The 15,855-nt window shown below is 34.6% G+C and overlaps 2 protein-coding genes across 2 annotated transcripts; one reads left to right on the top strand and one right to left on the bottom strand.

Moving 5' to 3' along the window:
- Positions 1 to 3,281: 3,281 nt before the first annotated feature.
- Positions 3,282 to 6,185, top strand: LOC104243375 (APO protein 3, mitochondrial). Its single transcript, XM_009798557.2, has 3 exons — positions 3,282 to 3,669; positions 4,571 to 5,001; positions 5,194 to 6,185. Exons 1-3 carry the CDS (start codon positions 3,311 to 3,313, stop codon positions 5,601 to 5,603), a joined length of 1,200 nt encoding a protein of 399 aa, XP_009796859.1. The 5' UTR covers positions 3,282 to 3,310; the 3' UTR covers positions 5,604 to 6,185.
- Positions 6,186 to 7,246: 1,061 nt separating this feature from the next.
- LOC104243374 (monodehydroascorbate reductase) lies at positions 7,247 to 13,103 on the bottom strand. Its single transcript, XM_009798556.2, has 10 exons — positions 12,835 to 13,103; positions 11,553 to 11,624; positions 10,888 to 10,939; positions 9,777 to 9,857; positions 9,522 to 9,640; positions 9,216 to 9,435; positions 8,948 to 9,066; positions 8,738 to 8,863; positions 8,201 to 8,341; positions 7,247 to 7,691 (listed from the first exon to the last, which is right to left on the bottom strand). Exons 1-10 carry the CDS (start codon positions 12,883 to 12,885, stop codon positions 7,368 to 7,370), a joined length of 1,305 nt encoding a protein of 434 aa, XP_009796858.1. The 5' UTR covers positions 12,886 to 13,103; the 3' UTR covers positions 7,247 to 7,367.
- Between the last annotated feature and the right edge of the window lie 2,752 nt (positions 13,104 to 15,855).

The raw sequence follows: 15,855 nt of genomic DNA, 5'->3' as shown, positions 1-15,855 counted from the left end.
CACATCGATGTATTAAATAGGTTGTGAATTTGACCTAAAAACGACCTTTCATTCCCTTGTTTTGTTATGGTACGCCCCTTTCTCCGACCCACGAGCCGACAGTTTGGGACCAAAAAACGTTTTTCGTATTTTTTATTTTTCTAAGAGGTTCTTTTGAGTATGGGTGCCGCTATATTTCAACTTCTTTTCCCTTCCTTCATTCGAGAATAATTATATATATATATATATATATATATATATATATAACTTTTTGGTATGTAAATGAAGTGGAAAAGTCAGAATCCAATCAAAATGAGGGGAAAAAAGGAATTTTCAATATCAATCTGAATTATTGGAGGATATTATAACTGTAAAAGATAGAAGAAAAAGGAAAGAAGCTAAGAAAAAACTAAAATAGAAATTTCAACTTGTAACATAGATCACAGAATGTGGCTGCTTTAAGTTCAACTTGTCATACATTATTCATAAGAAAATATCATATAGAAATAAAGACCCCACGTAGAAATATGGTCCCTGCTTAATTAAGTTTTTTTTAGGAATTTTGAAGATTTGTTCTTTTATTTTGTAGTACAAAGAATGTGTAGTACATATGAATTAGATTGCCTCTAAGAAAAATAGTAAAATAGAAAAAGGAAAAAAAGAGTATAGCATTCAGTCTAAGGCTTCAAAAGGCTCAAAATTACTACAAATTATGTTTCTACATATTCCGAGAGTATATCGGAAATAGCTTCTCTATCTCCAAGATAGGGGTAAGATATGTGTATGCACGATCCCTTCCCAAATTTCACTTGTGAAATTGTACTGAGTAATTGTTGTTGTTGTTGTTGTTATTGTTGTAATGCATCAGTCAACGGAAAGTAAATCAAAACTAAGGTCAACAGATATAGAAGGGAGTCTTGAAGCAACAGTAAAGTTGTCTCCATGTGACCCATATGTTACGTGTTCGAGCTATAGAATCAGCCACTGATACTTGTATCAGAGTAGGCTGCCTACGTCATATCCCTTAGGATATGGCCTTTCCCCGAATCTTGCATGAATACGGAATGCTTCGTGCAACGAACTACACCTTTTTAAGGTCCAAAGCGAGATGTTTTTTGTGCATTCATACTATGAAAACCAACATATGTAATGTGCAATACTATCATAGGGCAGAATAATCCAAGGCTCTATTTAGAATTATGGATATGAAAGTCAAGAGCCAAATGGATATTTTATGTTTGTTTAACATTAGAATGCTTATAACAATGTTTTAAAAGGCATGAGCGTTTGGCGAAATATTTTACATATGTCTTGTCTTAGCGATGCGTAAATCCCGAAGCACAAGGTGTAAGCCCCATAGGTATTTATAATTTTTAATATGTTATAAATAATCTAATTACCATACATATTTTTAAATAGGCAAAATTGCATAAAAAATTAAAAAATATAAATAAGTGAAAAATATATTTAGATGTGCTCCATCCTCATAAAAACTAGTCAAAACAATCCATTATACGCTACTTACATCACAAGTAACTTAAGTTGAAAAGACTAGAGTTTTCTATATGGAAGAACAAAAATTAAAAAGTTTTCTTTGTATTTGCCAAAAAAAAAAATGACTGTTTGTTGCTTTTGGAAGATAGTAGCAGACAAGATAAAAAATTAAAAAAACCCATAAATTAGGGTTTCTAGCAATAAAAAAAGGTGTTGACTTTTAAATTTGTTCTGGTTCCTTTTTAAAACTTGTGAGTAATTACAAGATGACTTTTGAAAATTTGAGCATTATATTAAGGAATTATTCAGCAAATTTTATTTTAATCTGAAAAAGCCTCTTGGGCTTACGCCTCACGGCAAAAAACTCGTCTCAACACTCGGATGTATGCCTCGACTCTTGAGACTTTCGCCCCCCACTACTGTCTCGGGACGTTTTTGGTGCGCCTTAACTCAGGGCTCGCCCCAAAAATGCCTTTTAAGACACTCCTTAGAACATGATCTTAGAAGCCTTTTTCAATGTAAAAAGTCCCATCCACAATAAAAGATTGTGCTTTACTAAGGAAATGTTGGGTATTAAATTAACATATCCAATTGGTAACCCAAAGACAAAATAATCTTTGGAAAAGTAATCTCCATATAAATTGTGCTTTGAAAATGCGAATATTAGTTATACATGTATTAAAAGTACTAAAATGACAATACTAAGCCACATAATAGTAAGTAAATTTTTATTTTATTTAAAAGTAAACAATACATTTGGAATTATAAATTACTATAAGTTTGTGATGTGTCAAACTCAAGATCCAATACGAAATAATCTTTGTATTATAAACTATAGAATACTAATTTCTGCATTATAATCTCTAATTACTTTTATCTCTATATATTTATAACACAACATTGTTATTATCAGACAAATATTGCATAAAGTTATATGGAGATTATTTTTCTAGTCCAATTAATCAAATATTACACTAGTTATGAAGATATTTTATCTACTCTCGGTAACAAAAAATTGCATATTATTTTATGTCGGATTTGATGTTGAAATTATTTTTCTAATCCCTCCTACCAAACGATCGCTCTAGCCTGTTTGGATGGTTATTACATATCGTTTCACAATATATCGTATTGTATTGTACTATATTTTAATAAATATAACGTTTGAATAAATTATATCGTTTGTCGTTATTTCATGATGTCATGCATCAATAATATGATGAATAAACTTGCAATATTACAATGAAAAAGGTATAAAAAGGTAAAATTATTATATAAAAAGATACGATAAAAAATAAAATATGATTATTTATGCTATCACACCAAAGTAATCATTATATAAAACAACATTTTTTATCATTACGTAATAATAAATTTAATAATACATATAATACAATAAATTTTAAGTAATAATCATAACAAATATTCTATCTAAACGAATAATACGATACAATATAGTACTAATAGCTAACAAACTTTACACGTGCATAAAATTTTGAAATTAATTTGCTTCAAAAGTCAAGGTGCAATATATATACTAAAGTAATTCAAATTAAATTTTACTAATCATAATTTAAAGTTGACTACTGCTCGTTCCACCATCTTCTTCCAGAGCTCCAGTCCAGGTCCGTATTTCTTCCTAGGCACTTGTAATTGTTCATCTTTTTCCTCTTTCTTGAAGTCACTACTATCTTTTGTAGTTCCTTTTGCCTCTTTTTCTGCCGTTAAAAGCTGCACAGCATGATCCGCACACCAACTGTTTGTTATAATGCCCAGCTGATGAATTTCCAAATAAGCTTCTAAAAATTTCAGTATTTGGAATTCGTAGCCTAACAGAATGTCTTATAGACGAGTTGGGTCAATCTTTAATCTATGTCGCAATACAATAATTTCCAATGTAAAGGAGCTGGACAGTGTTAGTCCATTGTATTATTCAACTGGCTTGGAAGTGCTACCAAGAAAGCTGAAAAGGGATGAAAGAAAACCAATGGTGACTAGTGTGAATGAGCTTAAGAGGATAGCAAGATTGGACAAGCAAGAAAGAAGGGTTGCACGTGAAGTTCCATTGAGGGCACCTGAAAATGGGCTATTAGTTAAAGAACTAATCTCACTTGCTCATCAAGTCTTAGCTTCCAGGGGTCAGTTATTCGCTTGTGTTTCAAGGATTTCGGAGGAAATTCCTATTTATTTTTGCAGGTAACGTTTCATTTTCCCTCCAATTTTTGCAATTTAAGCCAACTTTCTCACAACTAATCAAATGTATAACGGATAGAGGCAAATCCAGGATTTGAAGTTTATGGGTTCTTATAGCGATATCAAGTTAATATACCATACTAACTGGGTTCATAGTCAAATATTTAAGGTGTCTTTTGGTTACCAGGATAAGGATATTGATCCCAGTATAAAATTTGGGATTATAGTTAACCCATGTTTGGCTGTGGGTATTAGCTAATATCGTTATACCAAAATGGTGGTATTAACTCCCCTCACGATTACTAAACCTTACAGCCCCTTATAAATATTTTACGGATTTCTTAATACATATATAAAGTTTGGGAAAAAGCTATTGGGTTCATGTCAACCCGTAGGTTACACTGTAGATCGCCTCTGATAGCGGACCTACGATTTAGAACAAAAGCATGGAAAATTTGTGGAACTATAGCTGATAAGACGATCTGGTAGAGCATATCTTTGTGGAGCATAGCCGATCTCAAGTCCCAATAAAATGTAGGTTGTGGTAGGTTAAGGATTGGAGTAATAATGGTAAAATATGATACTCCTGTTCATTTTACTTAATTCTTGTGTAGATGTAGCTAAGAGTGTAACACAATAGGAGCAAAGGATCTTTAAAGGCGATATCAACTAGTTAAGGTTAAACTAGTAATCGCGGTAGGAAATTAGTGTGAGATTTAGATATTTGTTATTTAAATGAAATAGACTTGAATAAAGCATGATGGGTGTAGAAGATTCATATAGCCGACTCCTACTGATTTTGGGATTGAGGCCTAGTTAATTGATTGGAGATTATCTTGCAACCCACTGTGAATTTCAACTGTTAAAATAAAGCTTATGTTGTGATCTCTGGCCATTTGTGCAGCGTATGTAGTGAAGTTCATGTTGGTCATCCACCACATAGGATCAGAACTTGCGACGTTAGTGGCAGTCAGAAGAACAAAGAGCATATATGGCAGAGAGGGGGTGTAGAGCACGTGTTGCCTGTTGTCGAATCTTTTCATCTCTATGACAGGTTGGGAAGAGCTGTTTCACATAATGAGCGACTTGAAGTTGATCGCATCCCAGCCCTTGTGGAATTGTGCATTCAGGCTGGCGTGGATTTACCCGAGTACCCAACCCAAAGAAGGAAGTTCCCCATTTACCGGGTTGCTGGAAAACTCATAGATTTTGAGAAGAGGTTTCCCAAGGATGATTTATCCGGAAAGGACTTAGAAACTTCTAAATTTAGGGAAACTATTAAGAAGCCAGATGGAGATGGAAAATATTTGAATTTACCATATGATGGCATAAAAGGTGCGTCTTTATGTTACTTTCTCAATTGTTTCTCTTCAAATTCTTTCCATTTTGCAATGTGGATTTTCCTATATTGAAAATATTGCAAGTGATTCCCTCTCACGAGCATCAAGTATGTTAAAGAACTATTGCTTATGGTATGATGAATCCTTCTAGTTTTCATTTTCCGTAACTTATATATGCCTTCTCCAGGATTCGCAATGCGAGGAATGGAAGCTTGGGAGAGTATGCGTACCGGAGCCATACAGCTCATGCAAACCTATGCCGTCCAAACATGTGGATATTGTCCTGAGGTGCAAGTTGGACCAAAAGGTCATAGGGTTAGGCAATGCCAAGCATTCAAGCACCAGATGAGGGATGGACAACATGCTTGGCAAGAGGCAACAATAGATGATCTTCTCTCCACTGTTTATGTTTGGCATGTCCGAAACCCACACGCTGGCCATCTTTTGATAGATTCTTTGAAGAGGTATTATGGAAAATTACCTGCGGTCGTTGAACTGTTTAGTCAAGCTGGAGCACAGGTTGGAGATGATTACTATTGCATGATGAGGGAAGACATTGCAGTTCCTGGACTAGATGAAGAAAAGTTGGTTGTATAAAGCTACAAGATACTGGCCTACACATTAGTAGATTATTGGAAGCTCTGGCACGGATGCTCATACCTTTGGTAATAGTTAATAGGCATTTAGGGTCCTCAAGATGAAGAGGAAACAGCTCTAGATTAATGCTGGCACATATTTACTCTTGATGAGACACTTTGTAGAGTTGTTCATTTATCTATTAGATTACTGCCAAAGGTGAGATGAGAAAAAAACCAGAGAGGACTTGGTGGTTTCTTAATGTTTCAAGCTTCAGCTATGATGTGAATGCTACATCCTTAGCTATGGAAGAGTAATACAGTTATTTCCGTGACTTTCAAAGGCAGAGGATGTTTTGTTGGTTTGATGGCTGCTGCTGAGGATAAAACCAAGACTAAGGCAGATTCTGCAATCAGCTTCACAATATATATATATACACACACACACACACCCCACACACACTAACAAGGTGTCAGATATATCATGTCATACTTGGTTTATTACTCTCCCATTTCAAATTATGTGGTGTAGTTTGAGGGTGAAATTCAAAAATAGCCAGATTTACAAGTGGTAATTGAAAAATAACCACAGTTTCAAAAGTAATCGAAATTTAGTCACCTTTCATGTAAAGATAAATTTGAACGAAAACACTGTTCAAAATTCGGAAAATATTCCAACATAACATACTGGAGTTCCAATATAATATGCTGAAAGTTCATACACAGGTGCTCCAATCTCCAGTATATTATGTTGGAACTTTCCGTATGTTGGAGTTCCAGCATAATATGCTGGAAATTCTTACACAGATGCATCAATCTCCAATATATTATACTGAAACTTTCCGTGTTGCGGTAAAATAGTAACTATTTTTCAATTATCGGTCCGAAAACTAGCTAGCCCGTGCTATTTTCACGTAGTTTGACTAGGCATGAAGTTTAAGTATGAAAAAATGCTTTTGAACTTGTCATCTTAAAAATACCCATGAAGTTTTTGCGGCCATAAAAGATACCATTAAGGGTAAAATACGAATTTTAAAGTTAAATTATTTCTGAATGTAGAAAGGTGTTTTCTTTTTAAACCGATTAATAAGAAATTAGTGTCACATACATGGAACAGAGGGAGTACTACTTAGCTCGTTTGGCCAAGCTGCAAAAATCAGCTTATCTTGAGAAGTGTTTTTTTTCAAAAGTACTTTTGGTGAGAAGTAGTTTGTGTTTGGCTAATTAGTTTGAAAAGCACTTCTGAGCAGCAATTAGTGTTTGGCCAAGCTTTAAAAAATTATTTCTAAGTGTATTTTTCTCAAAAGTGCTTTTGGAGAGAAGCTACTTTTTTCTGCTTCTCCAAAACTGCTTCTGCTACTCCTCAAAAGCACTTTTTTTCCTTCCAAAAGCTTAGCCAAACACCTCAATTTTTGGCCAAAAGTGTTTTTGGCCAAAAAGAAGCTTGGCCAAACAGGCTATGTACTCCTTTGAGCAGAATCAAAGTGATTAACTGTGCTTTTTCATTCGATAGGCATAATCAAATAAATAGATGCTCATTTTTTCTGGAAAAAAGTATTTCAGAAACCATTGTATCCAACATTCCCTTATTTACAGATGTCACTCCTTAGGTAGATATATGCCTAAATGGCTAGTCCCTCAGAGGGTGATCTTCTGCAACTAAACTCAAGATGAAGAAACATCATATTTAATCAATCAACCAGCCACGAAAAAGTATCAAACAATTACAACATTGTATGAAGGAAGAAACTTCAAATAGCCATTTTTAATCCAATATAAGTAAGCTTTAGATCTTTGAGGCAAAGCTGAGGCCCTCCTGTGCCAATTGATCCAAGCTGCTAACGAGGGGCTGAACTTTAGCAACTTTCGCAATTGCCTTATTCTCTTCAGGAGTCCCGCTCTCGAGGAATACACCAACAACCTTTCCGTCCTGGATCCAGTATTGTCCAAACTTGTGAGTTGCAGAGTTGGGATCAGCATCCCCAAAGAGCACTGTTTCCCCCACGTTGTCACCATAGAATTGCCAAGACAAATCGAAGGCACGGGAGTAGAAGTATGGAAGGTAGTCATATTCATCAATAGACTTCCCTTGCTCACTGGCAAAAATTGCCTGCACGGGCAACATAGTAATAACATTAACATTTTTTACTTCACCATAATAAAAATGTGAAGTCAGGAATTGTAACTACATTTGACTGAGTTGATTGAAAAGAGTAGAAAGAAACTAGCAAACTGCAGAAAGCTCTTCTAAGAAGGCACACTGTGGAAGAAAAAGACAGGAAAAAGATCTGCAGAACTCAAAAATACTTGGACAACATGTACCTTGAAAACGGCGGCCTGTGTGAGTGTAATTTTAACATTGTACTGTCACATATTTGTACTATAGCTATAACAAATATACACAGGAGCCAGGACATAACCAACCAGTAGCAAGTAGAGTGGAGAGAATTTTTCAGTATTTGAACACCCTAATCTAGATGTCTAGTGTGCTTCAAATATCCATTTTATATCATGAGAGTAAAGTCATAGTTGGCTAGTAAAGAATAACGTATTATAAGAAGGATGATGATATACAACTTTGACATTAACTTTGGACCAGATCAGGGAGCTGTCACATACCTTGACAGCCTGCTCAGCAGATTTGCGAGAATGATCAACATGTTCAACTCTTCTAATGTCATTGTACATTTTCAAAGGAAAAGTGGCAACATCACCCACAGCATATACATCAGGTATACTTGTTTTAAAGAATGCATCTGTCTGCAAATAGAACCTTTGGCGTAAGTATAGCAATTCAGAAACAACATAGATACATTTAGCTCGACAAGAACACACAGCTTTTAGTTCGACAAGAAAAATATGTTGTTTCCTTGGTTCAATGATTTCCACTACTATTTAATACAACTCTCATGTATGATTACTTCAATTCTTCGTCTTGCCTAAGGAAGCATCAGAATTTTTGGAATCCATTGACACGATACTATTTATTTTGTTCCCTCAACGAATCATCTCAGTTGCTCTCATCTACTTTTGAAGCTTATACTTAAAAATTTAATGGTTTAGCCGTGAAAGTAACAAAAATAATCTGCTTTTCAGAATAAAAGTACGAAAAATCAGAACTTAATAGAAGGATGAGACTGAACAGTGAGCACACACCTTAATTCCACCCTTCTCCTCTGCAACTTGCGCTTTGAATAAAGTCGTGAGTGGTCGTGCCCCGACTCCTACGACTACTATGTCAGCTTCCAGAACTCTACCATCCTTAAGTTTGACTTCCTTCACCTGCAAAATGGAAACAAGAATGCTGTGAGGTAATGCTTTGAAGCTCAACAAGATTTCTCAAAGTGGTGCAGTCTTGAGAAAAACCTCTTCATTTGGATGTGTATCAAACCCAACAGCCACTGTACCCTTGATGATATTGACTCCCTTGTTTTGATAATAACCTTCATAGAATGCAGCTATGCCCTCTGTGAAAAGCCGAGGCACTGCAAAAGCATAAGGATTACTGTAAGATCAGAATCCAATTAATCAGGATAATATATTCTCCATAACTATCATGAAACAGTTTAATGTTTCATGTTATGCATGCAAGTTTGGGGGGGGGGGGGGGGGGCGCTAGAAGCAATTTACTTACTGCACCATGGTTCTGGGTAAACCATACTGACTTCAATGTTGTTCAGTCTCATTACAGCACTAAGCTCAAGTCCAATGTACCCTCCCCCAACAATTACAGCCTTCCCACCTTTCTTAGCTTTTATTGCTTCCACAAGCTTATCAGCATCATCAATTTCTCTCAAGTAGAAGATGTTCTTGGAATCAGCACCTTGCACACCAAAATCTGACAACTTGAGAACCTGAACAGACATAGAACGAGAAGTTCATGTAATGGCCGGCGACAAAAAGTAATAACACTGAATAAAACGAATTCCATGAGACTCACAGTTGATCCAGTTGCAATAACAAGTGTTTGATACGTAAAAGATTCCCCAGCTGCACTAACGAGAGTCTTTGAAGTAAGATCTGCTTTCACTATTTCAGTACTCAGGATCAATGATATGCCTGCAAGATGAGACCATATGATGCATAAGAGATGTAGTCTAGGATGGCCATATGTACAACTGTTATGCAAAATTTGACATAAGTCCCGCATGGCCATATGTCTGAAAATAATGCATAAACACAAGGAAATTATTACCTTTCTCTGCATACCATTCAGGAAGAAGTCTTTCTCCCCCACTTCCAACACACACATGAAACCCTGGGAGTCTTGCAGCTCCTGGTAGAGAAATGGATAATAAGGTTTCAGGAAAAAGGTTTTTCTGATAAAGAGGTCAACTACCAAGAAAAATAGAAAGCCAGCAGTTTTTGACATAGAATTTTATGCCAAACTACATGAGATAACATCTGTATAATATATCATGCTTGGGGGTGTGCATTCGATTTATCGATTCGATTTTGACCCTTATCGATAATTACTTATCGATTATCGATTTGTACATATGCTTATCGTTATCGTTTCAATAAGGTTTCGATTTTTTCGATTTCGATTTATCGATTTTTGGGGCTTATCGATTCGGTTATAAGAAAATTTGCGGGATTCCATGGAAAGTATATCGCTATAAACACGCCTAACTAATATGGACAAAAAGAAGCTAAAATAAGACGAACACCGTTTATAACATAAAAATTGTGTCAACAAGCACATGCAACAAAACTAAAGTAAGGGATCAAATGTATGCCACCAACACTCCAACGGTAAAAAAAAAAACACATCATCACGGCTAATTCTATTTTCCATTAATTTGAACTTCATTCCCTTGATCTTTAAATATGATCATTCCTTAAATGTGGTAGAGGAAATAATAGGGTTAGGGACTTAGGGTAAAGGAAAGGGTATTCTAGAATAAGGGTAAAAAAAATGTCTTTTTAGTAAAAAACCGAAGAGGACAAAATCGAAATCGATAACTCGATAAGGAAAATTTCGAAATCAAAATCAAAATCGATAAATCGATAAACCGATAATAAATAATCGATTCGATTTATCGATAAACCGATTCGAATGCACACCCCTAATCATGCTCAATTTTGACTTTCTATTTTTTCTTTTTCTTTGCTTGTAGGGGAAGCAGTAATTAGTTTACAAGAAATATGTGAGTGAAACGCATTAAGTGCTTGTGTGTGTGTAAAGACTTTTAATTCTGAAAAATATAACATGCAGTTTCTGCAATCCCATCTAAAACAACCGCTATTCAAGTTTTACCCATAGACAGAGATCAATTCAGTGTCCAAGTAAAAAGAAGACTTGCCTTCGGGAAAAAGGTATGCCTTGCTAAGTGCAGGACGTTCATAAGGAGCCACCTGACAAAGAAAAAGCATTTTTAGTCAATCAGATCAAATCTAACACTATTTTCCTGAAAAAGGGAAAGATTGTTAGATACAAAGTTTAGGCAGGCTGAGCAGGAAGGAATGGACATAACAGTAGATAAGTTGCAACAAATCCATCCAAGAGATACGTAGAGAGAGAGTCATAGCCTAGCGCACTGGGATAACAGAGGTGGGATCAGGAACTCCAAAAGCAAGGATGGTAGAAGTTTACAAGCAAATGGTAGAGTATATGGAACTTTTTCTTTCCTAGTTGACAAACATATATCAAAGGGACTTTGACAATCTTATATTTAGCTATGAAATCATGAATGAATGCTTTTTGACAATTTACAAGCATATAAGCTGATCAAAAATTAGCTTCCAACGTCAATATGATCGAAGTTAGAGATTCTTATAGACAAAACTATATGGAATATCAAGGTCAATCTAGAGACAAAATAACCTTTGATCCTAAAACCTACTCTTAAGGTTCAAGCTAAAAGCAAAAGAATGCACCCTTCTCCAAATTGAAGTCAACAGAAGAAGCAGAACAACTACGATTTACAAATGAATAAGTGAACGCAAGAAAGCAGTTCGAAATACTTACCGCCTCTTTGGAGATAATAGCCAGTTCTCCAGGCTTAACTCCCTGTTTTGCAAATTCTCTAGCAGCATACCCCTGCAAATGCAACCAAACTTATTGAATCCATTTATGACCATGCATTCTAAAATCATAATAACAAAATTTGTTCCTACAAGAGTTCAGAATAAAACTAGAAAATTTTGAGGAGGTGGTTATAATCCCCTATTTCAGCTAGTTCCTAATAAAACTTTTTTCCACATCCCAAGAAAAAGATAAGTGTAGCCTGTTTGTAAATACCAGAAAAGAAACTTCCGGTAAATGCAAAAAAAATCTTTCTACCACAAAAATGAAATAATTTGTGGATTGGCAGAAGTAGCAATACATATTATCTCTAATAGAATCCTAATCATTTGATATCCATAAAAAGAGGCTAAACAATTAAATGCGTCCCGAAGAATGACAAACTAGGAAACTTGTATGTCAATTCCACTATTCTAATAAAAGCTTTTGAGTTCAGTATCCAACCAATCAAAGTTATCTACAATTTCTATCCCAAAGGACAGAATAGAGGAGACTAGGAGACGCTTTAACTTGACAAAAGCCATTTAATTTTAGTGTCAAAACTGGTCATAACCATCCTAAGTAAATAGAAATTATTATACCATGACCTCTAACTCCCAATATTTCCACAAGACAACTCATAGGTTCTACATTTTCAAATGACATTACTCCTCAAAGCCTCCAACTCCATTGCAAAGCAACTCAATTCCAACAGAAGACCAAAATAATGAAGGAGATGAGCTTACCTACAACAACACTCTAGCTCTCCCACTGCAGAATCTAACAATTGATTAATAAAAAATAAATACACACGTGCACACACGCGCGCGCACAAAGTGTCCATACTCTAAGCCTCTAACTCCATTTTGAAGCAAATCAACTATTGAAGAGCAGATCAAAACATTGAAAAGAGATAAACTCACCTATAACAACATTCTCGCTTTCAGATAGAATGGAATAACTAAGATATATGTATTTATGTATGTATACAACTGTGTGCCATGTCTATCTGTGTGTATATGTATACAGATGCAGACACCAAAGGTCACTTCACTAGGCTAACTTTCAGATCTACAGCAAACTAATATATCGAATTATATCAAAAACCTGATCATCACAAAAACAATCCAAAAACTGAATCCTAGTTCCGAACTCAAAATCAAACAACATGTAAATTCAATAATTAAACAAAGCTAAATTGAGTAATTAACAAAAGGATAGATCATCTATTTAGAAGACTACTTACAGCAGCAACGCCGCCACCGACGATCACGTACTTGAATGACTTCTCTGCCATTGATGAATTTTCAGTGAAATTAGTTGAGCTTTTTGTGAAGATGATAATCAGTGTAAAATGAATGTGGACAGATATTTATAATGGATACAGTAGCTTTGGGCTGATGGTGATTTGTGATTGGCTATAGGTGCAAATCAATCGTGGACTTACACGTGGCACATCGGCTGCCGTCCAATTTGCTGACTGTGCCGTCGCCAGGACAGAGAAGAATGAAGATCAAGTCAAATTTGGAAATGTGATTTTCTTTTCTACATATATCATTCATTTTTTTTAAAACTGTAATTTTTTTTATCAAACTATTAGCATTATTTTATTTCTTGGAAGAAATATAGTCTAGAAAATAACAACCGACAATATATATATTTCTTATATATTAATGTATAATATACATATTTTTTATACAATCAGTATATACTTTTTATATATTTAACTAGTAGATATAATTATTTTAGCCAACTAGTCAAATGTATAACCCACACTATATATCCTTCACCCAAGAAAAAATTATTAAAATTTGGTATTCTTGAAAAATTATTATAGTACAAAATAGTATTATTCAAAATAAATATCTTCCATCATTTGAGAGACATGAACCATTGATTAATTTACTTCTAGATGTTGTCAAGAGTATAAAGATACCACGAAGAATTAACAATTTATTTTAAACTTTCACACGACATAAAATTAATGCTTTATTTTAGTTGCAAGTAAAAATAAGTAAAAGTTATCTCCAAGTTATGAAATCAAGTTGATCAATGTGTATTTGTACTTGTAGAGTGTAAATATAAAAGATATTTTGAGCACAAAAAGAAGTAAAATAAATATTCTTCCCGGTAGAAGATGACAATACTAATGAATTTACTATGAAAGTGGTTGTTAGCTACCTCAACATTTAAATTTTTCGAGCCAAAATCTTTGAATATATTATTTTTTCGAGAACTCACGTTATAAGATTATACTGAATATATTATTATCATGTTGTGTTGTTTAGAGTCTATCCAAAAGACCAGAAGTATTCTTCTCTAAATAAATAAAGTATTCTTTTTTTATAATTAAGTTAATGACTTTTTGGGCTTTATTTTATTTAATGGGGTTTGACACTTGTCATTAAAAATATTAGGAAAGTGGCAAACATTGACGTCATTGGTGAGACAAAGAATGCCTATAATAAAGGAAATGGTCAAGTGTGAAACGTATCTTGGTCAAGTATCAACCAATCAGATATTAAAACTAAAATAATAAATGAAACTCTTTTTCGTTTGACGAAAATGAATGAGAAACCTCGAGTCCTCTTTTGCAAAATTTAAAAATAAAGGTAAAAGCTATGGTCAAGTGTGAAAGGTATCCAACTACATAACCTTCTTAAATGGCTGACCTAGAACAAAAGTTTGACCGAGTATATATATATATATATATATATATATATATATATATATATATATATATATATATATATATATATACGCGCACACACAAGTATGGACATGGACTTTGAGCCTTTACAACAGTAAACTCAGTGAAATTTCATAAGTGGAGTCTGGAGAGATAGTGAGTACGTAGCCTTACATCTACCCCATGCAGGTATAAACACTCGGCTCAAAGTAAGTACATATGCATAATCACAATAATCTAGAGAAAGAAATGCAATAATGCAAAAGTTAGGGAAGTAGTAACAACAACAAGATAATCGAAAAAATCAAAACACAAGCAGCATCAAGTAATAATAGAATTCTAAGAATATAGAAATACTAAGATAACGCGACCACTACTGGAATGAAAGAGAAAACACTCAATTGTCTACTAACCTTCTAGCCTAATTATCGTCATTCACACCCTCCGATCGGCCATGTTTGACACCCTCCTATCGGACATGCATGTTTGACTTATGTAAATAAATATGAATGGAATTATGACATTTTACTAGTTTAAAGTGGCTTGCTAATTTTGTCGGAGTATTAAATAGTCTAATTAGACTAATAGGGGATGTTGAAATATGAGTAGAATTAATACTAAAATAATGATATAATCCATCTGAATTTTTCTTGAGTCAAGATTTCTTCATCTCGCAATCAGCAAAGATATTCACATGAAAAATCATCATAAATTGGCAATTTTTTTCCTTATCATTAGTCATTACCATATGTGATGTTAGACTAGAAATTCGTATTTTAGCCGTGGTATTATATTCCAGTAATTGCATTTTTACGTGCGTTTGAGCTCAAATGATAGTGAATTACACTTAGTACGTGTTTTATGCCTTGCAGAAAGTGATCCGGAGCTCAAAAGTTAATTTGGAGCTAAATTGATCAATTTAGAGCTTTGAAGTCTGAGTAAAAGCCCAATACATTGAGCCGGGATTGTGTTCAGAGGTCGTGTACCAAGTCTGGATGTTAAAAGAGGACGAAACAAGTTCACTCTGAGAAAACTACACTGTCGCGCCGCAAGGCGCGGCGCAACAGTGTAAATTGAGGCCTGACACGAAAATAAGAAGCTGCGGATGAAATGCACTAACGCGCCGCATGGTGCGGCGCGGCTGTTCAACTTTTACAGAGTTAAGTCCTAGTTCACGCACGAAAGGGTTTTTCCGTCTAGGCCCGGCCCTATTTGGTATAAATACATGTAAAAACACCATTTTGAAGACTTTTGGACATATCTTAGACCTAAGGAGGCTATTGCGGAAGGGAGAAAACGTTTGGAGCAATTTCTGGAGGAGATTGGCATCAAATTCTTCGTTCCTTTATCTTTGCTTTGTAATTTAATTATGCAATTTATTTGGGAAATTATGAACACTAGTATGAGTAGCTAAATATTTAGTCTAAGGTTTTGATGGAACCTATTGAAGGATGAACTTCTTGTTATATTAATATAGTTTGTCTGGTTTAATTTCTATTTGTTCAACTACGTTCTTGTTGTAGTTAATTGATAGGATCCTCAATTAGTTGTGCCTATTTAGTATGTATAACTCGGGAG

Source organism: Nicotiana sylvestris, chromosome 7, assembly GCF_000393655.2.
Source record: "Nicotiana sylvestris chromosome 7, ASM39365v2, whole genome shotgun sequence".
NCBI classification, from domain to species: Eukaryota; Viridiplantae; Streptophyta; class Magnoliopsida; order Solanales; family Solanaceae; genus Nicotiana; species Nicotiana sylvestris.
The sequence above is the reverse complement of the archived record's forward strand: the minus strand, read 5'-3'. Positions and strand labels throughout refer to the sequence as shown.

What these genes read in the sequence shown, in the direction of transcription:
- LOC104243374 (XM_009798556.2), bottom strand. Translation starts at nt 12,885, where the DNA reads ATGGCAGAGAAGTCATTCAAGTACGTGATCGTCGGTGGCGGCGTTGCT. An exon ending in GGCATACCTTTTTCCCGAAG is followed by an intron (nt 9,858 to 10,887) that starts GCAAGTCTTCTT and finishes TTTCTCTACCAG; the next exon opens with GAGCTGCAAGACTCCCAGGG. An exon ending in AGGAGAAGGGTGGAATTAAG is followed by an intron (nt 8,342 to 8,737) that starts GTGTGTGCTCAC and finishes TTCTATTTGCAG; the next exon opens with ACAGATGCATTCTTTAAAAC.
- LOC104243375 (XM_009798557.2), top strand. Translation starts at nt 3,311, where the DNA reads ATGTCTTATAGACGAGTTGGGTCAATCTTTAATCTATGTCGCAATACA. An exon ending in ATTCCTATTTATTTTTGCAG is followed by an intron (nt 3,670 to 4,570) that starts GTAACGTTTCAT and finishes CCATTTGTGCAG; the next exon opens with CGTATGTAGTGAAGTTCATG. An exon ending in ACCATATGATGGCATAAAAG is followed by an intron (nt 5,002 to 5,193) that starts GTGCGTCTTTAT and finishes TGCCTTCTCCAG; the next exon opens with GATTCGCAATGCGAGGAATG.